This window comes from Equus caballus, chromosome 23, assembly GCF_041296265.1.
Source record: "Equus caballus isolate H_3958 breed thoroughbred chromosome 23, TB-T2T, whole genome shotgun sequence".
Lineage (NCBI taxonomy): Eukaryota > Metazoa > Chordata > Mammalia > Perissodactyla > Equidae > Equus > Equus caballus.
The window spans coordinates 58,126,332-58,150,968 of record NC_091706.1 but is presented as its reverse complement, the minus strand read 5'-3'; the positions used below and the strand labels follow the sequence as shown (position 1 = coordinate 58,150,968).

The 24,637-nt window shown below is 38.9% G+C and overlaps 1 protein-coding gene across 1 annotated transcript in view; it reads right to left on the bottom strand.

The window, feature by feature from the left end:
* TEK (TEK receptor tyrosine kinase) overlaps positions 1–24,637 on the bottom strand; it is a 104,332-nt gene that overhangs the window by 55,453 nt on the left and 24,242 nt on the right. Inside the window, exon 2 of the mRNA XM_001497116.7 lies at positions 1,811–2,122. Within this exon, the coding sequence (XP_001497166.2) occupies positions 1,811–2,122 (312 nt within the window). The remainder of the gene's footprint in view (positions 1–1,810; positions 2,123–24,637) is intronic.

Genomic DNA, 24,637 nt, shown 5'->3' with positions numbered 1-24,637 from the left:
GCTAGGGGCTAACTCTAAACTCCTGCTCCTTAAAGTCTGGTCCACGGCTCAGGGGTACCTTTTCACTGGGACCTTGTTAGAAATGCAGAATCTCAGGATTCACCCTAAGGACCTACTGAATCAGAGTCCACATTTAACAAGACCCACTGGTGATTTATAAGCACTTTCAACTTTGAGAAGCACTGATCTAAAAAACTGCACATTCTTATATAAGAAACTGCCAATCAGAGAAACGTGCAAAGGTGTGTTACTTATCTGGATCAGTTTCACAATTAAAAATTAAACCCTGAAGAACTTACATTGTCATTATCTCATGAAACGACACACTCAGTCCACAGCCTCCTGTGGTTACGATGATGTTAATTTGGTAAGGACTCCTTCATTCTAGGTAGACCAGCCAGAAAAGGGGGCTGTGGGTAAGGGGCCAGATCATTCCAGTGAGAACAAGCAGAGGTTATCTCTGCTGAAATCTGTACCTTCCTCCCAGCAGATAGCATCAAGAACACTAGAAGGCTACCTCCCTGTCCAGCCTTGGAGCCTTAGAGCAGAACAGAATCACTAAAGAATGTTTTCAATGCTATCTCCTCCAACAGCCATCCATGGACTGGCCTAAAGATATTGCTTAGGACACATTTCTATTATGGGAGAAAGGCTCACCACATCACTGCCTCGTGAGGCAGAAGCAAGGAGTAACACTCTCCCCTTGCAGAAGGCTCTCAACATCCTCCTTCAAAGTTCTGGAGTTCTGTGAGCTAGGCTTGGGGACCTGACTGCTAAAATTAAATTATGGTCTCTTTCCAAGAATAGTAGCCTGCAAAAAGGGTCCCCATTCTTCATCCCTCCCTGTATCCTTACTCCTTCCATTTAACTTGGTAGTACCTCCCATTCTGACTTTAGGCTCAGCTATTTGACCTGCTTTGGGTAGTAAAATTAGGTAGAAGTGAGAGTGTACAATACTGAGTCTAGGGTTCAAGAAGCCTCATATGCTTCCACCACTTGTTCTCTTGCACCTCTGCCACCTCCAGGAGAACTTAGCTTGGTTAGCCTGCTAAAGGATAATGGAACAGAGCCAAGTTGCCCCAGCCAAGGTCAGCCGAATAAGCCCACAGCCAGCCACCACCCACACATGTGAGAAAGCCCAGCCAAGATCAGCAGAGGCCCCTAGTCAACCCAGCTGACTTAGACTCACAAGCTATAAACTCTTATTATTGTACACCACTGTGGTTTGTGGTTGTGTGTTACACATCATTATTGTAACAACAGATAACTGATATACCAAGTAACCAATTAGATTGAGTTATTGATAGATGTTTCACTTTTTGATTTTTTACTATATTTTTTCCCTGAAAAACTTAACTATATTTAGAATACTCAGGGGCAAGCAAAACAAAAAATCGAACGAAAAAGTTCAAAAGAGCCAAGAGGCAATGGAGAGTTGTCTTCATTGCTGTGATTTTTATACCACATACACATAACATGTTCATATCTCTGTAAGGATCCCGGAGCCCTTAGTAGAATATATGATATATTTCATTTCATCTCATGAACTAGGCACAGTGTCTAGTGCAGGGGTTGAAAGTGAGGGAGTTGCACTGATGGTCTCTTTGATCTCTAATGTTCTGTGTACCAGAGACAGCAAGCCTTGGAAAGAGGCAGACAAGATCTTCAAGCATCATACTCAGGCAGCTCATGTTCAGCCTCTGAGTGAGCAGCTACTAAAACAAAAGGCATGTGTGTGTGTGTTTGTGTGTGTGTGTGTGTGTGTGTGTCTCAGTGGACCTCAACTGCCCACAACTAAGGGGTATGTTACCTTGTTGGCGCATCTTCATGGTCCGTATCCTTATTGCCTCTCCCCGAACTCGCCCTTCACAGAAGTAAGCACCATTGATTTTACTAGCCTTTTCTCTCTTCCAAACAACTTTTTTAGCCCATTCTCTGGTCACATCTTGAGTAACTTCCAGTGGATCCTGGTGCTGGTTCATTAAGGCTTCAAAGTCTCTTCCTATGGTGATGGGCTCGTGGGGGCTCCATCCAGAGGCAATGCAGGTGAGGGATGTTTCAGCATCAGACACAAGAGGTAGGGAATTGATCAAGATCAAGTCCATGGCACCATCCACTGTTCCTGAAAAGATAAAGGGAGCACAATGTACGATAAAGGTTATCAACATGACCTTACAGGATAAACTGGTGCTTAGAAAGCCTTGTCTAAAAATAGCTATGTGAGCAGTCTTTCTAAAGTGCTACTCTGATCATGTGCCTATCTTTCATAGGACAAGATCCAAAACTCTTTATCATGGCATCAAGACCCTTCATCAGCTAGAAGCTGCTAACCACTCCTGCCCCACTGCACACCCTAGCTGCAGTGGACTATCAGTTATTCTCCATGCCCAAAACAAGCGGTGCACTATGTATCTCTACCCACTATAATACCTGAGATGCAATTAGGTATTCAGTAAGTGTTTGTTGAAATAAATTCATGACAATGGCATTATTATCATTGTCAATTGTAATTAATAATTATCATTATTATTTATCATCATTAATGACTAATCAATTAATGATAATGTGGTACTACCACAAGAATAAGGTGTTTTAAAAAACTATATAACTACATACACCATATACTAACTTCATAGACTTTCATCATTATCAAAGAATTGTTCAATTCCATATTAAATTCCACAAGATAAGAGAGGGACTGAGTGAAGTCAGTGTTTCCCTCTGAGCCTCATCTTCAAAATGAGGCTAAGGAGACCTGTCTTGCAGGATTCTTGTGGAGATTAAATGAAATAAAGTGCATAACTTGCCAAGCACTGTGTCTGCCATCTACTGATTACCCAATGGGGATACTCATTTCTCTTTATTCTGTTTTCTGAACACTAGTTCCAAACCTCAACCTTCCTCAGATGTAAAAACAAAATCCTACCTGACCTTTACAATGTATTCTATAAATTTATTCCATAAGTAATGAAGCACATTTTAAAAAAGAAAATCCTCTCATTTCACTTTCTCAGTATTTCTCTCTCTCTCTTCTCTTTTGATTTCCAAAGTTTATAAGATGAGCAAGTGGAATCTGTGCCTATTCTCTCCTCTTGTTGAGTGTGGAAAAATCAGGGATGGAGGACATTCTTTGGTTCCAGTGATGATTGATTCCCAAGACTACATAAAATGGTTAGGAGACTAGACAGGTTGAGCACATTGGGTCACGAGGACCAACTGGAGTCTCAGAGACCTTTGTGTAGAGATAAAGTGAGTCAAGTAAGCTACATGTTATCTCATTTAATACCCATTAAATTCTCCCAACAACCCTGTGAGGTATGTGCCATTAGCTCATTTTTAAATATGAAGAAATGAGGGCTCAAAAGATTGAGTAGCCTATTCGATTTTCCACAGCTATTGAAGTCAGAGCTGGAATTCAAATTCTCACCAGTCTTTCAGTTCCCTTGATATACGATGTCCTTTCCTACCTCAGAGCCTTTGCACATGCTGATCCCTGCACCAGAAATGATCTTCTCAACTCTTTGCATGGCTAAATTCTGCTCATCCTTTGAGTCTCAGCTTAAATGCCTTTCTCATAGAGGGCTTCTCTGCCTACCTTATCTACAATATCTACACACTCTCATCCCATTGTCCTCTAATTCAGCCTCCTGTTGGTTTCCTTCGTAAACATTACCATAATCTTTGATTGTTTTATTTAATCTCTCTTCTCCTAGATGGTAAGTTCCATGAGGATGAGAAGTGAAGCTGTTTTGTTCACATTGATTTATATAGGAATATCCTGCCTAGTCTCAACATATAGAGGATTTAATAAGTATTTGTTGGATGGATGGATGGGCAAATTTTATTCCAGATCTTCCTGATTCAGTCCATCTATTCACTTGGCTCCCACTTCTAGAATGGGGTTAACAATGAAAGTGCTCTCCTGAGACTAAATTGACCTTTTTGCCCATTTTTAAAAGACCATTTTGACAATTACTGAATTTATAGGGGAAGAAGCAAATATTAGCTTTTACAAAATGCCATAGAAACATGATCAATCATTGTTGAGCATTTGGGGCTAACTGGTATTTATTTACCAGATCTTTTTTGAGCACTTACTTATGCCAAGCACTGTGCCTGCCATGAAGTCTTCAAACAATTTGTTCTTAATGGCCATTGCCAATGTTTGATGTATAAATGATGTTTTGAGGATGATCCAACTAGGAGTTGTGTTTTTATCTAATTAGTTAAGAAGAATTTCAAAAGTCAAGTCTTAATATGAGTGGGAGTTAAGAGCTGCATTTTTTCTGGTAATGTTAACTCAATACATGGGATTGAGTGAGAAAATTTTGACTAGAATGGGTTTCCAAGACTGACCCCTGAACCATCTATCTTGCTTCTAGCTTCACTGAGAACTTCAAGATCTCAAGAGAGGGGACGGAAGTTAGGATAAGAAAAATGTTGTAAGAGCAGATGAGCTAGGAAACCTAGCAGTGGAATTATAGCCTCCCAAAATAACCCCGGAGCACAGCACTGCTTCCACAGGCACACCCAGCCCTGCCTCTGAGCGAACACCACCTCGCCTCCCACACTCACTCATTCCAGGCATGTTCCCAGAGAGAGTCATCGAGAGGAAGGAAACACTGTAATTCTTTCAGCTCCGGTTCAATCCAGCCCCATTTCTAGGGCCAGGTGAGTGACTTGCCAAAACCAAGGGATCTGTTCTGAATTCGCTGAACTGCCCCGGCACTGGTCATGGTTTATTTAATGACTTCAGGAAATAATAGAAAAAGCAGTTGATTTGAAAAGGCAACCACACTTCATCTGTAAATTGTTTCTGGGTATGGATCTGTTGCTCCTCTGGCTCTCTCCCTTTACTTTCAGTGACAGAAAGGGAAATTGTGTACTCTGAGAGTCTGGACTTGTCTACACTTTGCTACCCTTGTTCAGCATGCCAGTTATAGGAAGTCCTCTTCCACCGGTGAGTTCTCTGTACTTTGTAACACCATTTACAATAAAATATCAGAAGGATTTGGTAGAAGAGCTTTGGATATGAGAAGAAACACCTACCAGGTTCCTGGAACAGATATTAAAATCATCTGATTAGTTTTCCTAACACAAGAATCCATATTTATACTTGTTTGTATATGCCTAAAGAATTTATGGAAAGTGATACAGGAAACTATGAACAAGAGTGACCCATTGGGGAGAATGGGGTAGTTGGAGGACAATGATGGAAGACTTTTCACTGTAAACTTATGTATACTGGCTTTTGAACCATTTGAATACTACCTATGCAGAAAAATTAAATGAAAAAAGTCAATGTTATTGCCTTTCCCTTAAGAAGGTGCATTTGGAAGGAAATCAAGATCCATAGACATATATATATATCTCATCATTTATTCCTACACTTGCTCCAAATCTCCTAGGATTGCATCCAAATAATGCTTTTTTTCTTTCTCTCTCCTTTGGACTAATAATAGGAAATGTGATGTCATTCCACAGTGCTAAAAGAAAAAAACATGGATTAAATAAAATTTTTAAAAAGGGAAGAGGAGAGTGGCCAAACTTAGTCTTTCAAAGAGAATAGAGGAGCAGAGGCCTGTGGCTTCTTGAAAGAGTCTGCTACTGACACTGTGAAAGGTATGACTTCAACTGTACAGCTGGTGCCACCAAAGGAATCTGCTAGTAGGAACATTTTCCTAAGAATGATTGCCAAAAAATAGATCCCATCTGGCTCATACCAATGACAGCCCCTGTGCTAACATCTTTCCTTATATTACTGCACTATCCCCCTACCAGCTGGGGACTGGTATTGAATTGTTCATCACAACCAGAGCCGGAAGGGCTCTGATCAAATTTATTAATTAATTCAATTTACGCTTCATCATCAAGACTAAGAGTTTTCTATAAGTAAGTAAGATGCATATTGAATTTCATACATCTTATATGTTTGGGGGATTGATACTATTTTTCCTTAGCAAAGACCTTGCGAACACTTTTCAATATTTGCATAAAAGTGTGTCTTGTTTGTAAGGAAATACTTGCCATCATAGCATGGCATCAGCCAAGTTAATAAATGATCATTCATCACAATTGAAGCATAACAATATCCTGAGATGTTGTTTTGCTCATTATATTTTCTGTGTGCTATACTGAACAGCATCTAATCTTTCACAGAAACATTTTCTCACTAAAGCCCATTGTGGTGAACTCAAAATGTTGTTTAAATCTTGTTTCTTATTTAGATTTTCTTGTATTCAGGATTGCTTTGAATAATGACCCATTATCTAAGACATGGAAATATCTTTATTTAAAAATAAAAATTATTTAAAAATAGAAACAATTGTGGACCTAAATCCACACCCAAATAATACAACTAAATTGAGCTAGAAATTAGAGACTAAGCCATGCTTTTCAAACTGTGTTGCAAGGAGTTATTTCTCATTTTCTAAAACAGCTGTTCCAGAGGTTTCTGAGAGTGGTGGAGATGAAATCAAGAGAGTGGACTCCAGCGACCCACACACACATATACACTCTCACCCAGCAGCTCAACTTTCATCTGTTTTTCAAATTTGGGCTTCACATAAGTTTTCATCTGGAAAAAAAGAATGATTTTGCTTAAATAAAAACACATAAAACCTCAAAGGTCATCATCACTTTTAACTATTTTTTTTTAACAGATGAGGAAAAGGAAAGGTTAAACATGAATATCAAGGAAAATACATTGCACTGCAGCACAACTGCTTCCTCGAATTAGCCTTCTGTCCCTCCCGTTCCACATTCAAGTTCAGCACAGCTGCAGATGGTCTGTGTCTGATTACCCCACTCCCTGATGTTCTCAGCACTGGCAAGCCACAAGGAAAAAGCAGGTTAAATTACTGCATGGTGAGGTTATTCCCTGGTGCTTCTTATCACTCAGAATTGTAGGGTTGGGTGGAGTTCCACTAATATGTGCTTGGAATAAGTTATCATGTCTTAAGAACAAGTATCTGTATGGTTTCTTGGAAATTTGGTATTGACCACATTTAAAATTTTTCCAAGGTGTTCTTGATCATTTCACCTTTGTAACAGCAGTAGAGATCTTAAAGTTCTAAATATTTAAAATGGCAATGAGCACTACCTTGGCCAAAAGCATTCTGAAATCAGGAGATTGGCAATGAACTGAAAAAGTTGTAGCCAAAAGCATTTCTGGAATCAGGGCTGTGGCAATGTGCCAAAGAAGCAAAGACAATCCCAGAACTATCCAGGATACTGGTGGAATTGTTCGGATTTTAGTTGGTTATTTTTTATGCTGTCAAGAAAAGGAAAATCCTCTTCAGTTTAAAAAATACTCATTAAGTCATTTAGATGTCCATTCACCCATTTACTAAACAAATGTATCGAGTACGTGCCATGTGCTAGGTACTGCGCTTGGCCTTAGAGACACGACATGAATAAAGCAGATATGATCTGAATCCTTTTAGCTTACAGGCAAATGTGGAAGACAGATATGGAAAACTAATCACATAAATAAACGTGACACTGGAACTATGATAGGTACTATGGGAGAGAATTACAAGGTGCTATGGGATAGCATAATGGTGAACTTAACCAGACTTGGCTGGAGTGGGGAAAGGTTCGTGGATCAGGTAAGTCTCCATGAGAAAGCGACATTTGGCCTGAAGGAGAGTTGGAGTTACCCAAGCAAAGTGAAAGGGATATGAGAAGATAGTCAGAGAAGTCTTTCCCCAAATGGTAACAACCGAGCAGGGTTTTGAGTAATGACACTAAGTGTTTAATAGGACTCACTTCTAGAATGGTTTTTCTAAAGTCTATCCTTAAGTTGGCATTAATTTCTTTTTATCAAATCCTAAGAACTACTGGCGCCATTTCTATGTGTCTAACCTATGTTAAAGCATTTTTAGTATCTTTGCTGCCTTCTTGTCTCCCCTGAAGAAATCCAGTTCCCAGGCATGCTTCCAAGACTTTAATCTTTTTTTGTTCTCCATGATCTTTTTATGTATGTAGTAAGTCTCTAAGCAATAACTTCATCCTCAGGGTTCCTTCCAAGAAGATATTGGGCAATTAACAAGAAGATACCAAATTGAACAAGACTGGAAATAACTAAAGGAAGTTGCTAACTTTTTTGTATAGTTGGGAGTTTGAAGTTAGACAAGGACATCCTTGATGTGACTAGGCTGTGTCTCTCTAACGACAAATTGTTCTGACCCATGATTCGTGCCAAGCCGGTATTCCCAAAGGGGATACCCATTTCCCATCACTGCCTCCCAGCCAAATAGGGCCCTTTTCTGTCTGCTGGAGGAAATGGCATCCTCTTCCCACCTTCGAACTCCAAAAATTTCCCATCCAGGATAAATACCACATGTTCTAGTTAGAACATTAGAATTAGCATGAGGCAGTTGTCAGGAAACTTTTTTATTTCCAGGGAATAGGCAGAGCATCTGCACAGTGAGACTTCACTAAACATCCAGCACACATGCACACTTACATGCAAACTCCATCCTGTGAGATGAGGTGGAGGAGACACAGTACCATCAAATCAAGGATTGTTTAAACTGGAAGGGACTTAGGAGAGCGCGTGGTGCAAGCCTCACGCTTTATAAGGGCAAACTGAGGCCCTAGCAAAGAGACCGGTCGGTGGTCACACGAAGAGCAGTGGCACAGCCCCTACACCGAGTGCTGATTTCTCTCCAGGACCCCTTCTGTCACTCCAGGGTAGCAGTGTAAATTGGCAAATCTTTAATGAGAAGGAATTTAGACTGTTTACAGATCTGGCAGCATGGTACCTGGATAATCCTGGAGCTTGGTAGAAACTGGGGCAAGGGAGGAAAGACAATGAGGAGAGGCAGCCAAAAAACTGGAAAAGGAACAGGACAGAGAGATTGGGAATACTCGGAAATGAGGGTTGCCCATCTCACAAATTCCCCCAAGCCTTACAGTGCTGCCCTATAATCTTTCCTGTCCGCTTCCCCCCAAGAGAAGGAAGCTCTCTAATAGGAGCATGTTCATTCAGTGCCATGAAATGTATCTGGTGTGAGAAGAGTCTGTCTTTGGAGCCAAGCCGCCCTCTCTTTCTGCATTCTTCTCCTCATTTGATCACCTGCCAAGAATCCCTCTTCCCTTACATGCATACCTACATCCACAACCAAGTATCTCTGTCCTCCAAGACCGAATTCCACAGAACTCTTTAACTCCTCACTGCCCTGCTCCCCAGCTACCAACAGAGAAAGCAATTTGATCGATCTGCTTGCACAAAAAAGAGAATGACGAAGAACAGGTTAAAGTGACAACCCTGTGATCTATCAGAAGAGCAAACCAAAGAAATGAGTGTAATAGGAGAAGTTCAGGATTCTGGTAGTTGCCAAGAGGAGAGCGACCAAGGAAGAAGGCTAGCCTTTGCAGTAGGCCTCAGATTATGCACCATGTAGGGAAGAAAGCTAACACTGTTTATTATATGCTGCATCATAGGTACTACGCTAGGTGTTACCAACATTATCCATTTGAATTCTCACAATAATATTGAAGGAAGGTATTCATATTCTATTTTATAGGTTAAGAAAATCTGAAACTCAAGGATATTCAGTAATAGGTGCCAAGGTCACACAAGTAGAAAGATGGAATCTGAACCCATGTCTCACTGATATTAAGTTCCATTACTACCCACAATGCTTCATTCTAAGCACCATGAGAGAAGTCTCTTTTGCTTTTTGCCCACCATTGTCTCTCTAACAATTAGCACAGTTCCTGGCACCAGATAGATACTCAATAAGTACTGATGAGTGCATAAATGGATAAATAAATAAGTAAATGAGACTGGCCCTCAGGAATGAATTCATTCAATAAGCATTTACTTAATAAGTACTATGAACTGGGCTCTATGCTGCATTTTGTAGGTGAAGAAAAGTACAAAATTTGGTTTCTGCCTTCAAAAAGCTTACAGTCTGGTCATCCAAAGGCATGAATATATTTAAAGCCACAAAGGAAAACACTGACGGACTTCACTATAGAAAAAGCCAAAAACTTCTACACGGCAAAAGATTACTTAAATGCAGTTAAATGACGAAGTGGGAAACGTTGTTATATGTAAAACTTAAAGAGTTAATATGTATACTATATAAATAAATTCTGTAAATCAATAAATCAGTGGCAATTTATAGAGGAAGAAACATAAATAGCCAACATCAGTAGATTGGGGAAAAAAATGGTCACAAGATTTTGCATTTCCTTCTCTTGAGAGAGGAGTCTACTTCTCCACCCCCTTGAATCTAGGCTTGGCCATGGGACTATCCTCGATTAATGAAACATTACCAAATGTGACACAAACAGAGGCTTTCAATGTGCTTTCCCATTGGACTTGCCCTCTCTTGCTGTTCTGTGGAACCCTGAGATCACCAGGAAGAGAAGCCCAGGCTAACCTGCTGGAAGATGAGAGGCCACACAGAGGAGACACGAGCCATTCCAGCCAAGGTCCCACAGAGCAGCTACCAGATATGTAAGTTAACCGTCCCAGACCGCCCAACCCCGGCCAAGCCATCAGCCGACGACGGAGAGCAGCCAATCCAGCCCAGACCAAAGAATTTTCCAGCTGACCTACAGAATCATAATATATAACAAATGTTTGCTGTTTTACCACTGTGTTTTGGGATGACTTGCTACTCAGCAAAAGCTAAGGGATACACCAACAAAGATGAAAAGAGGATTTACTTGCCTATAAATCCCAAAATACAAACTAAAAGGACATCTCATTATTTGTCTATCAAATTGACAAAGAATAGAGAGGACCATAATATCTAGCACTGGCAGATAAATAGGAAGATCTACACTGTTGGTAGGGAATGTGATTGATAAAACATTTTTACAGGACATGCTTGCAATGTCTACAGTAATCGTAAAATTACACAGACCTAAGCTTAAATCATCACTTATTAAACATCAGGCACTGCTCTAAGTGTGTTACACATTATAACTTATTTAATTCTCCTAGCAATCTTAGGGTAGGTCCTGTGATTATCTTCATTTTATAGAAAAGGAGACTAAAGCAAAGAGAGGTTAAATACTTTGTCATTGTAACACAGGTAATTAGTGGAAGAACTGGGATTCAAATTTATGCAGACTGGCTTCAAAACCCATTCTTTTAACAATTAAACTATACTCATACCAGCTCATATAAAAATGCATCTTCCAACAATTCATTGAAGAAAGTCTGGTCTTTTCAACAAATAGTGTTGGAACAATTGGACATCCATATCCAAAACAAAAGAAAATAAAACAAGCTCTGAACTAAAAAAACCTCCCACTCTATACAAAAACTAACTGAAAATGGATCATGTAAAAGGTAAAAATACAGAACTTTTGGGATATGGAGAAAAGTTTGCATGACGTTAAGGTTAGGCACTGAGTTGCTAACTATGACACCAGAAGTATTATCTATAAAGAAAACAATTTAAATTGGATTTTATCAAAATTTAAAATTTTGGTCTATGAAAGACACTATTAAAATAAAAAGACAAACTATGGACTGGGAGAAAGTATCTGCAAATCACATATCTGACAAATAACTTGTATCCAGATTGTATAAAAAAACTTTCAAAACTCAACAGTAGGAAAGCAAACTCAATTTTTTAAAAAATAGGCAAAAGATTTGAGACCCTTCACCAAAGATATACAGGTGGCAAATAAGCACACAGAAAGATGGTCAATATCAGTGGCCATTAGGGAAATACCAATTGAAACCATAATGAGATACCACTACACACCTTATTAGAATATTTCCAAAAAACACCCCCAAAACAAAAGAACCCTGATAATATCAAGTTCGAGCTAGAACGCGTAGCAACTGTAAGTCTTATTCATAACTGGTGGCAACATAAAATGGACGATCCAGTCACTGCAGAAAATGATTCAACCGTTTTTTACAAAGTTAAACACAAATTTACCTTATCACTCAGCATTCCCACTTCTGGTATTTCTCCTACAAAAATAGAAATTTATGTTCATACAATGAATATTTATAGCAACTCTTTATAATCACTCAAAACTGGGAACACTCAAATGTCCTTCAACAGATGAATGCATAAATACGCTGTGGTGCATCCACACAATGGAATGCTATTCAACACAAAAGGGAATAAACTAGTACTACCTGCAACAACATGGCATTATGTGGAGTTAAAGAAGCCAATACCAGAAGGCCACATCCTGTATGACTGCATTTATATGACATTCTGGAAAAGTCAGGCTTATAGGGATGAAGAGCAGATGAGTGGCTGCCAGCGAGTAGGGTTGGGAGAGATTTGACTATAGAGGGGGCCAAAAAAAAGACTTTGGGGTGATGGAATTGTTCTGTATTCTGATTGTGGCAGTTGTTGCATGAATCTACACACGCACTAGGATGCATGAAGCCATACACACACCAAAAAAAGTCAAGCATACTGTATGTTAACTTTTAAAATTATAATAAAAATGTATCTTCCATAATTATCAGTTAAAAAACACAAAGATATTATGGCAAGAACATTCACTGCAGTGTATATCCACAAATTAGAAACAACACAAAGTTCAGGAACAGGAGCATGGCAAAATCAACGACGGTTCATACATATAACGGCCTATTATATAATTGCATGGAATTATGTCCTTGGAATATTAAATGAAAACAAGATGCAGAACAGTATTATGATCTCATTTTTGCCAAAATATAGAGAAAAATGGAGCAGTCCTATACCAACCTGATATAATGGTTATCTCTGGCTAATGTTCTTGCCAGGCTTAGGGATTAAGGGTGGTGTGAGGAAGACGGTAAATGTTCACTTATGGCTTTATACACTGAGTATTGTATTTTTTAATAATTTTAAACTATTTTTATTTATAGAAATGCACAGACAACTAATCTAATCTAATCAATTCTAATTAATTACTGACAGGTCTGTCTGCTTCCTTAGACAGTGAGCTCCCTGAAGAAAAGAACTCTATTTTGTTCATCTTCAGCTCCCTGTGAAGTTCATCATCAAGCACTGTGTTTGACAGACTGTTCATATTTTTTCATTATCAAGCATATTTTTCATGTATTTTTAATATATTTAAGTTGAATTGGAAGAATTCAATAATATTTGAAAGTAATACACCTTAAACCTGGGTGACTATTTTGCGAATTTACTAATTGTCTGGCACCATCAATAGGATAGTGAAGTAGTTAAGAGCTTTGGTCATGAAGTTCTGTCTCATCTTACTCATCTGTGAAATGGGGGAATAACGTTGAAATCACTGACTTCTGTGTGAAGGCCTGAAGCCCGTTTGATCAAGGGGATCTGTGTGACACTATGGTCTGGGTCAGCCCCAGAGGAAGGATTCTTTTAAATTTTTATTTATTTTATTTTATTTTTGAGGAAGATTAGCCCTGAGCTAACTACTGCCAGTCCTCCTCTTTTTTTTCCTGAGGAAGCCTGGCCCTGAGCTAACATCCTTGCCCATCTTCCTCCACTTTATATGTGGGACGCCTACTACAGCGTGGCATGCCAAGCGGTGCCATGTCAGCACTCGGGATGTGCACCGGCGAACCCTGGGCAGCTGAGAAGCGGAACATGTGCACTTAACTGCTGTGCCACCAGGCCAGCCCCGGCTTTTTTTTTTTTAAGTTGTCTTGGAGCTAAGGCACCCACAGTAGGAAGAACCACTAATGGCTTTGTGTCCCGCCATGTGCCCACCCTCCCTCACACTTCAAACCCACATGGGCAGGAAACAGGCCCATCACAAGCTAAGGAAGATTCTCTGTTTCCTTCAAACTCCTTTGATTCTTGCCCTTTTTCTTACAAGACTGACCTTAACAGGAAACCAATTCTCTGCACATGCAAGTGATTCTGGCAAACGAGTTTCACAACCAGCTTGGTGGTGTGATGGCAGCCTGGGGGGGATCAGGGCTACTCAGAGATGAAGATAAGCAGTTGTTCAATGGGGTTTTGCCAGCTGACCCCCAGGGAGACCACTCACCAAACCCAAGGGGCCCCCGTGTGTGTCTGTGGGCAGAGAAGCTCCCTTCCAGTTTCTTCATTACCTGTAGAAGTCAGTCTATGCACAGTCTATTGTAAGTACAGACCTTTACTTTGCTTCTCTTCACTCTGGAACAGGACAGTAGCTCTACATTCTGAAGCATCAACCCCTCTGCCTCACCAATGGGGTCACAATCTTAACACACTAGTGGAAGAGCGCTCAGGGGCCCTCCAGCTTCATAGCACTGTCCTCCAGGCCTTATGTGAATTATTTCTATGACTATTAGTCACCTATTTGGGAAGCAGCTTATCTGGTCATATTCCCTCCCCTCTGTTAAAAAAAAAAAATCCTGTATACTTCCAAACTACAGATACATTTGCCAGGTGGAATTCCAACTAAACTTTATGTCAGTTTTTCCCCTATCAAATGCTGGCCTGAAGATCTCACAAGATGCTAGTCTCTGTGTCTTTGTTAAAAGAGCGTTCTTGACAAACACTGGGTGTCACAGTGCAATCCCCTTGGGCCCCTGCTAGTCCCTATTTATTCCAGTGGCAATGACATCATTCAAAGCACGGTGGGAGGTCTTCTTAAGAAATTGTCCTCGTAGTCTTTGCATGAGCTATGCTTACCTGTATTGCCCTCCTCCAATGCTTCTCCTCTTTCCTCCTTCAACTGGCTGACTGACTCTTGTTTAGCCTCCAAGGCTTGGCTCATGCTCTCACATGCCCTGGGAAGCCTTCCAGATGCCCCAGGACAAGGGCTGTGTCTTACCAACTGCATAGATGTGGTGCCTAGTAGGTATGGCAGTGTGATAGGCTGTGATCCTATACACAGCAGCTGCCAGGCATTTTATCGCTTTAGCAGCTTAGGAAAACGGCTCCTCTTTTATCTTCCCAAGCAGACAATGTAAAATCTGCTTAGACTGCTCTGGCAGCAAGGAGACAGAGCTTGTCTGTACAGTTACTTGAGAGAAAGCAGTCCAAAAGCACAAAAACCGGAGAAGTGATTTCATGAAACATTTAAGTCAGATATCCTGGGCATGGGCTGGGTCTATTTTCAAGTCAAATTTAGTATGCACATGTAAACATTAGAGTGTAAGAGTCTCACTTTCTATGGCCAAGCTACTCGTTGGTTCTTCTCCTCATTTTAACAAGGTGTGCCCCTCTCCAGCTACTCTCCAACCTCCTCCACCCAGCTCTGGTTCTTGGGGGCAGCTACGTCCTGCCAGGCTCAGCTAATAGGAAACACCAGGAGGAGACAGGAGGGTGGAAGGAGAATGGAGCAGGATGTTGATTCTCCCAGCTCCCTCCCTGCTGAGCCATCGAAACAAGCCACAGCTCTGGCGGATAGTCCTGCCTTGCCACTGCTCTATCTTGGTTATACTGTTCCTTCCCCTTGCACCTTCAAATCTACACTAGGTTCAAGAAACACTCATTTTTCAGTCGATCCCTTGATGTAAATGAAATTTTGCTCTGATGTCTAATAACTAAAACAGAGAAAACCATGCTTCCTGTGGCTTGACAGCGAGATGGGAGCCCAGCTTTGTACCAACTCCCCCAACCTTGAAGAGTCCCTTGGGTACCTCCCTAGAGCTGTCATATCTTTAAGGAGCACAGTCTACAAATAATCATTACCATCAAGTATTTACCAGTTCTGTTTTTCAATAGCAGTGTGTCAATCACACATGAATAATTACCAAAATTATTAGTAGTAACATAATTGCTACACTTATTAAGTACCTACCACCATTCAGACACTTTCCATGCATTGTTTTACTTAATACACACCACATCCATATGAATTAGTCATTTATATCTCCATATCACAGATGAGGAAACTGACTTAGACAAAATAAGCAACAGTGATGACTAAATGAGACCTTAATGTAAAACATCTGGAAAAGTGCTAGAATTCCTAACTCTTCTTTTTCCCTGACAGACAGCTTGGCACAGGGGGTTCACCAAATGCATTGTTTGACTGAGTATCCATTTGCCTAAGTACTTTGATCATCCCAGCAGAAATACAAGAGTATTCTATGTGTAAGACCATCAATCTGAAATAGCCTGTTTCTATTGGATCTAATTTCTCATCTACTCTTCTTGCCAAAACTCAGCCAAATGGCCATGGCCTTAGCTCAGAGATTATGGCCTGGCCGCTGCTACGGAAGATGGCATTTCCATTTCCACCAGTGATCTCGGCAACTCTCAAGCCTTCAGTTATCACCTGTTCCAAATCCAGGTCTCTAGTTCTAACTTCTTCCCTGCTATGAACATGTGTTATGAAAATGCTTCCTGGACACCTAGACAGGCAACTCAAATGCAGTATACCTAGAATGAACTCAGCATCTTCTCATGTCTTAACCTTTTCTTTCTCATTATCTCTTAAGCCTCCACCTTACCAATCACAAATGCTTGAAAACTCTGAGTTATAGTCAGCAACTCTCTCTCCCTCACTGTTTACATCCAATCACCATATTCTGCCCATTTTACTCTTTACTGTCTCTCACTTTCACCTCTTTTTCACACACTCATTCTCTCTCAATTGAACTACTGCAAAATTAGAGTGCCATCAGTCTATTTAGCCCCAAACCGTCTGCAGGCTTTCTTTTCCTGACCATTGCTGACATTGTTCCTTTTGCCAAGGATGCTCTTCCCTACGTAAATTTATCTGTTCAAGTCCAATCTCTTCCAAGATTCAGTTCAAATCTCAATGGTAATAGGAAATTGTGTTCCCCTATTTTGCACAACTCAAAAAATAAAGTTCAAATTTACAGACTGTCATAACTGAAGATTCAAACTCACTACACTTGTTTTTTGAATTAAAGAAAAAAAAGGATTTTAAGATACACCAAATATGAGGTCACGTTTAATTAACAACATGAGATGGAAATATATCCTCTTCATACTAAAGTCTGGATCACAAATTTAAAATGTCTGATTTGTTAACTAGACATTGTGGTGACTATTTCTTGATATATACAAATATTGAGTCATTAGGTTGTACACCTGAAACTAACATAATGCTACATGTTAATTATCTTGATTTATAACAATTGTTTTTAATATGGAGAGTAGTTTGAGAGGTTCCAAAATATATTTAATAGTGGGTGAATTATTACATGTGTTATGTGAATTATATCTCAATAAAGCTGGTCAAAAATATATCTATACTTACCTATATATATCTATGTCTAGATATATAGGTGTTCCAGAAGAGAACAGAGGGAATAGTGGAGAAGTGTTACTGAAGACACAGTGGCTGATAATTTTATAGAACTGAATAAAGTCTTAAGTTCTCAGAGACAAAGCGCTAACCACACTCTAATGAATCTATCAAAATAAATAAATAAATAAATAAATAAATAAATAAAATGTTATCTGTCTAGCACCTTTGGTGTAGCCTCTCACAACTTCCCACTAAAGACAAGAAAAAAATGAAGAATAGCAACCAGAGTGCTCACTAAGACTTCCAATCAGGGGGCCAATGTCAGCATTATGGTGGAGTGACCTCTTCCCTTAGACTCTCCCCCAAGATAGAATGAAAAAGGACATTCATAAACCAACAGAGGACCATTAACACAACACAAAAGACATCTGAGAGACCCATACAGTCATATATCTGAAGGTGGAGGTGCTGAACCCCTTGAGAGGAAGTGGAAGGAGGTAAAGGGATCTCCTCTCCCTCCCTGAATGGCAGTGACCCAGGGCACAGGACTGCACGTGGCTCTGAGAAAAGAAGGAGGAGGGGCAGCTCTCTGTGGGAACACCTTTGCTCTCCAAATTCCCTCACAGCCCCTGGGAAAGCCCCACACAGAGGTGGCTAAGCTATTGTGGGGGTGTCTTCGTCAAGCCAGTACCCCAGGAGAGAAGACAGTGAGGGCACAGTGAGAATGCCCCGGGGATCATGCATGTGAAAGAAAGTGCCCCTCCTCCTAACAGGCACTCCAGCTCAGCCAGTCGGCCAGAGTGCCTGTGCATACATTAGAAAAGCAGCAGCTGTGAGCAAGCAAACCTGCAATCACAGACAGGACCTGTCAGCCTAGATTCTAAGGACAGGCACAGATGCCAGGGACCGCAGTGGGCTCAGAATACACAGCTCTTGATGCCCCACCTCAAGTGACGGCAGGTGGAAACTGCAACCAGATACTACCACTATGCAAAGGCACAAGTTCACACCATAAAATAGTATGAAGAAATATATTAACACTCCAGGCCAGAAGGAAAATGACAAGCACCTAGAAATCAACCCTGAAGGCACATAAATTTACAATCTAAATGACAGAGAATTCAAAATAGCTCTCATAAAAAAACTCAACAAGTTATAAGAAAATACAGATAGAGAGTTCAATGAAATCAGGAACAAAATTAATGAACAGAGGGAATTCTTCACAAAAGAGATTTAAACTTTAAAGAAAAACCAATTCGAAGTGTTGGAGATGAAAAACACAATGGATGAGATAAAGAAAAATCTGGACTACCTGAATAACAAAGCTGATATTATGGAAGACAGAATTAGCAGCCTGGAGGATGGAAATATAGAAATGCTTCAGATGGAGGAGGAGAGAGAACTAAGACTAAAAAGAAATGAAGAGATTCTCTGAGAAATATCCAACTCAATTAGGCAATGCAAATAAGGATCAGAGGTATTCCAGAGGGAGAAGTGTGGGAGAATGGAGAGAAAGCTTGTTCAAAGAAATAATAGCTGAGAACTTCCCAAACCTGGGGAAGAAGCTGGAAGTACAAGTAAAAGAAGCTAATAGAATTCCTAATTATATCAGTGTAAAAAGACCCTCTCCAAGGCATATAGTAGTAAAACTGGCAAAAGCCAATGACAAAGAAAAAATATTAAGGGCAACAAGGCAGAAGAAAATAACTTACAAAGGAACCACTATCAGGCTTTCAGCAGATTCCTCAGAAGAAACCTTATAGGCTAGGAGAGAGTGGAATGATATATTCAAAATTCTGAAAGACAAAAACTTTAAGCCAAGAATACTCTATCCAACAAAATATAGCCTTCAGATATGATGGAGAAATAAAAACTTTTGCAGATAAACAAAAGCTGAGAGAGTTCATTGCCACAAGACCCACCCCTCCCCCACAGCCCCAAGAATTGATCAAGAAGGCCCTCATACCTGAAAAAAAAATAACGATTTACAAAGCCCTTGAGAAAGGGGTAAATAGGCAGACAAAATCAGAAAATTGCAGCTCTCTGTCAGAACAGGTTAGCAAACACTTAATTAGAACATTAAAGATGAAGGGAAGAAAACATCAAAAATAAATATAGACTTGTTGTTTTAACCACAAACTCACAACACAAGATGGAATAAGTTGCGGCAACAACAAATTAGAAGGGGAAGAGGGAAGGAATGGAATCAGTCTAGACACAAATGATAAATAAAGAGAAAAGTGAGGAAACTCTCAAACTAAATTGGCAGTCCAAAATAAACAGGATGACAAACTAGGGAAACACAGAAAAACTGGAAAACAAGTGATAAAATGGCAGCATTAAGCTCTCTTATATCAATAATAACTCTAAATGTAAATGGATTGAATTCTTCAATCAAAAGACACAGAGTGGCAGGATGGATTTAAAAACAAGACCCCACAATATGCTGCCTCCAGGAAACACGTCTCAGACCCAAAGACAAACACAGGCTCATAGTGAAGGGACTGAAGCTGATACTCCAAGCTAATGGCAAAAAAAAGAAAGTAGGTGTTGCCATACTTATATCAGACAAAGTAGACATCAAGATAAAACAGGCAATCAGAGACAAAGAGGGGCAGTATATAATGATAAAAGGGACACTCCACCAAGAAGACATAACACTTAAGAATATACATGCATCCAACACAGGATCACCAAAGTACACAAAGCAAGTATTAACAAACCTAAAAGGAGATATTAACAACAACACAATAATAGTAGCAGAGCTTAACACCCCAATTACACCAATGGATAGATCATCCAAATAGAAAGTCAACAAGGAAATAGTGGATTTAAAAGAAAAACTAGACCAGATGTACTTAATAGATATATATAGAACACTATATCCAAAACAATCAGAATACACATTCTTCTCAAGTGTACATGGAACATCCTCAAGGATGGACCATATGTTGGGAAACAAGGCAAGCCTCAATAAATTTAAGAAGATTGAAATCATATCAAGCATCTTTTCTGACCATACTGCTATGAGACTAGAAATCAACTACAAGAAAAAAGCTGGGAAAGTGACAAATATATGGAGATGAAACAACATGCTACTGAACAACCAATGGATCATTGAAGAAATTAAAGGAGAAATCAAAAAATATCTGGAGACAAATGAAAATGAAAGTATACCAATATATACTAAGCTATTTTGCTTATATATAAGCTATTTTGCAATATGTATAGCTATTTTGAATTCTATTTTGAATTCTCTGTCATTTAGATTATAAATTTCTATGCCTTCAATATATACCAAGAGGGAAATTCATAGCAATACAGGTCCATTTTAACAAACAAGAAAATCTCAAATAAGCAATCTTAAACTACACCTAACAGAACTAGAAAAAGAGGAACAAACAAAGCCCAAAGTCAGAAGAAGGAGGGAAACAATAAAAATTAGAGCAGAAATAGATGAAACAGAAACGAAAAGAAAAAAAACAGTAGCAAAGATCAATGAAACAAAGAGCTGGTTCTTTCAGAAGACAAACAACATTGATAAGCCCTTAGCCAGACTCACTAAGAAAAAAATAGAGAAGCCTCAAACAAATAAAATTAGAAATGAAGGAGAAGAAATTACAGTGGATACCACAGAAATACAAAGGATTAAAAGACAATACTAGAAAAAACTATATGCAAACAAATTGGACAATATAGAAGAAATGGAAAAATTCTTAGACTCATACAACCTCCCAAAACTGGATCAAGAAGAAATAGAGAATCTGAATAGACCAATCACATGTAAAGAGATTGAAACAGTAATCAAAGCGTTGCCAAAAAATAAAAGTTCAGGACCAGACGGCTTCTGTGGAGGAGTCTACCAAACATTGAAACAGGATTTACTACCTATCCTTCTCAAACTATTTCAAAAAGTTGAAGAACACAGAACACTTCCTAACACATTTTACAGGGCCAACGTCACCCTGATCCCAAAGCCAGACAAGGACAACACAAAGAAGGAAAATTACAGGCCAACATCGCTGATGAACATAGATGCAAAAATCCTCAACAAAATATTGGCAAACCAAATACAGCAATACATTAAAAAGATCATACACCACGATCAAGTGGGATTTATACCAGGGATGTTTCAACATCTGCAAATCAATCAATGTGATACACCACATTAACAAAATGAGGATTAAAAACCACATGATCACCTCAACAGGTGCAGAGAAAGTATGTGACAAGATCCAACATCCATTTATGATAAAAACTCAATAAAATGGATATAGAAGGAAAGTACCTCAACATAATAAAGGCCAGATATGACAAACCCAGAGCCAACATCATACTCAACAGGGCAAACTGAAAGCTATCCCCCTGAGAACAGGAACAAGACAAGGGTGCCCACTCTCACCACTGTTATTCAACATAGTACTGGAGGTTTGGGCCACAGCAATTATGCAAGAAAAAGAAATAAAAGAAATCCAAATAAGCAACGAAGAAGTGAAACTCTTGGTGTTTGCAGATGACACGATTTTATACGTACCTAAAGAATCCAACAGAAAACTATTTGAAATAATCAACAAATATAGCAAAGTTGCAGGGTACAAAATCAAATTACAAAAATCAGTTGCATTTCTATACTCTAATAATGAACTAACAGAAAGAGAACTCAAGAATACAATCCCATTTATAACTGCAACAAAAAGAATAAAATATCTAGGAATAAATTTAAACAAGGAGGTGAAAGACCTATGCAATGAAAACTGTAAGACATTATTGAAAGAAATCGATGATGACATAAAGAAATGGAAAGATATTCCAAGTACATGGATTGGAAGAATAAATATAGTTAAAATGTCCATAATACCTAAAGCAATCTACAGATTCCATGCAATCCCAATCAGAATCCCAATGACCTTCTTCATAGAAATAGAATAAAGAACCCTAAAATTCATATGGGGCAACAAAAGACCCCACATACCTAAAGCAATCCTGAGAAAAAAGAACAAAGCTGGAGGCATCACAATCCCTGACTTCAAAATATACTACAAAGCTATAGTAATCAAAGCAGTATGGTACGGGTACAAAAACAAGCACACAGATCAATGGAACAGAATTGAAAGCCCAGAAATAAAACCACACATCTATAGACAGCTAACCTTCAACAAATGAACCAAGACCATACAATGGAGAAAGGAAAGTCTCTTCAATAAATGGTGTTGGGAAAACTGGACAGCCACATGCAAAAGAATGAAAGTAGACCATTATCTTTCACCATACACAAAAATTAACTCAAAATGGATCAAAGACTTGAAGGTAAGACAAGAAACCATAAAACTTTGAAGAAAATATAGGTAGTACACTCTTTGACATTGGTCTCTAGAAGGATCTCTTCAAGTACCATGTGTACTCAGGCAAGGGAAACAAAAGAAAAAAATAAACAAGTGGGACTTCATCAGACTAAAGAGCTTCTGCAAGGCAAAGGAAACTAGGAACAAAATGAAAAGACAACCCACTACCTGGGAGAAAAGATTTGCAAATCATATATGCGACAAAGGGTTAATCTCAAAAATATACAAAGAATTCACACAACTGAAATACAAAAAACAAACACCCGAATCTAAAAATGGGCAGAGAATATGAATAGATATTTTTTCCAGAGAAGATATACAGATGGCCAATAGGCACATGAAGAGATGTTCAACATCACTAATCATCAGCAAAATGCAAATCAAAACTACACTAAGATATCACCTTACAACCGTTATAATAACTATAATCACCAAGGCAAAAAATAACAAATGGTGGAGAGGATGTGGAGTAAAGGGAACCCTCATACACTGCTGGTGGAAATGCAGACTGGTGTCGTCACTATGGAATACAGTATAGAGATTTCTCAAGAAATTAAAAATAGAAACACCATATGACCCAGCTATTCCACTACTGGGTATTTATCCAAAGAACTTGAAATCAACATTCAAAGAGACTTATGCAACCCTATGTTCACTGCAGCATTATTCACAATAGCCAAGACATGGAAGCAACCCAAGAGCCCATTGACTGATGAATGGATAAAGATGTGGTATATTTACACAATGTAATACTACTCCCCCATAAAAAAGATAGAAATCATCCCATTCACAACAACATGATGGACCTTGAGGGTATTACATCAAGCAAAATAAGCCAGACAGAGAAAGACAAACACTGTATGATTTCACTCATATGTGGAAGATTAACACACGGACAAAGAAAACAGTTCAGTTCAGTTCAGTTCAGTTCAGAGGAGAAGTGGGTCGGGGAGTGGGCATAACGAGTAAAGGGGCACATTTATATGTGACTGACAAATAATAATGCACACTTGAAATTTCACAATGTTATAAACTATTATGATCTCAATAAAACAAAAGAAAAAAGACTGCCAATCAACCTATTGTCAGCATCTAGTAACCACAAAGGCCAACAGAACTGGACTGAACAATATATTTCTTTTCATTATTAAAATATTTTTCATGTCAAAAATTCCTCTTAAAATTGAAAATATGTACCATAAAAAGTAACTTGGATTTCAAATTCCATATTAAGTAAGCAAAGATTTAGAAGGGATACAAAAGGGTGGGAGAAACTTAAAATGTGCTGAGTCCCTCACTGATACAGATGTCCAAAATATGGTTTCAGTAATTATTATTATAACTAGAGAAGTATAGGTCAAAGAGCATTTTTGAAAAACTTAAGGGTAACCACTAATATCCATCTGCGTGTTGCTGTGATGCTGAAAGCTACGCCACCGGGATTTCAAATACCAGCAGAGTCACCCACAGTGGACAGGTTTCAGCGGAGCTTCCAGATTAAGACAGACTAGGAGGAAGGAGCTGGCCACCACTTTTGAAAAAATTGGCCATGAAAACCCCATAAACAGCAGTGGAGTATCGTGTGATATGGTGCTGGAAGGTGAGAAGATGGTGCAAAAAGACTGGGCAGGGTTCTGCTCTGCTGTCCACAAGGTCACTAGGAATCAGAATCAACGTCATGACACTAACAACCACTGCCACTAATAAAATAAAAAACAAGATGTATACATCAAAAATGACTGGAGAAGATTAATGTAAACAAAATGTAAGTCAAATAAGCAAAAGACAGAAAAAAAAACCTAAAAGGAAATAGCAGGGAAGTATAAAAAAACAAAGCATAAAACAGTATGTTAGACATTAAGATTAAACATATTATTTGTGATTTAAAGATAAGTGTTTAAAGTCACCTATAGAAAGAAAAATACTCTCAGAAAAAAATTAAATCTCCAAGATGATGCTTATAGGAGACTCACTTAATATCACAAAATCTTAAAAACAAAGAGATGGGCAAAGAATCCATCGAGAAATGAAAAGAAAAAAGAATGAAGGAAAAAAGAACACAAAAGTAATAATATTAGTTTCAGTCAAAGTGGAATTCAAGATAGAAGGCATGAAATCAAACAAAGGCTATTATATTATGTTGATAGAAATGGAATGATATG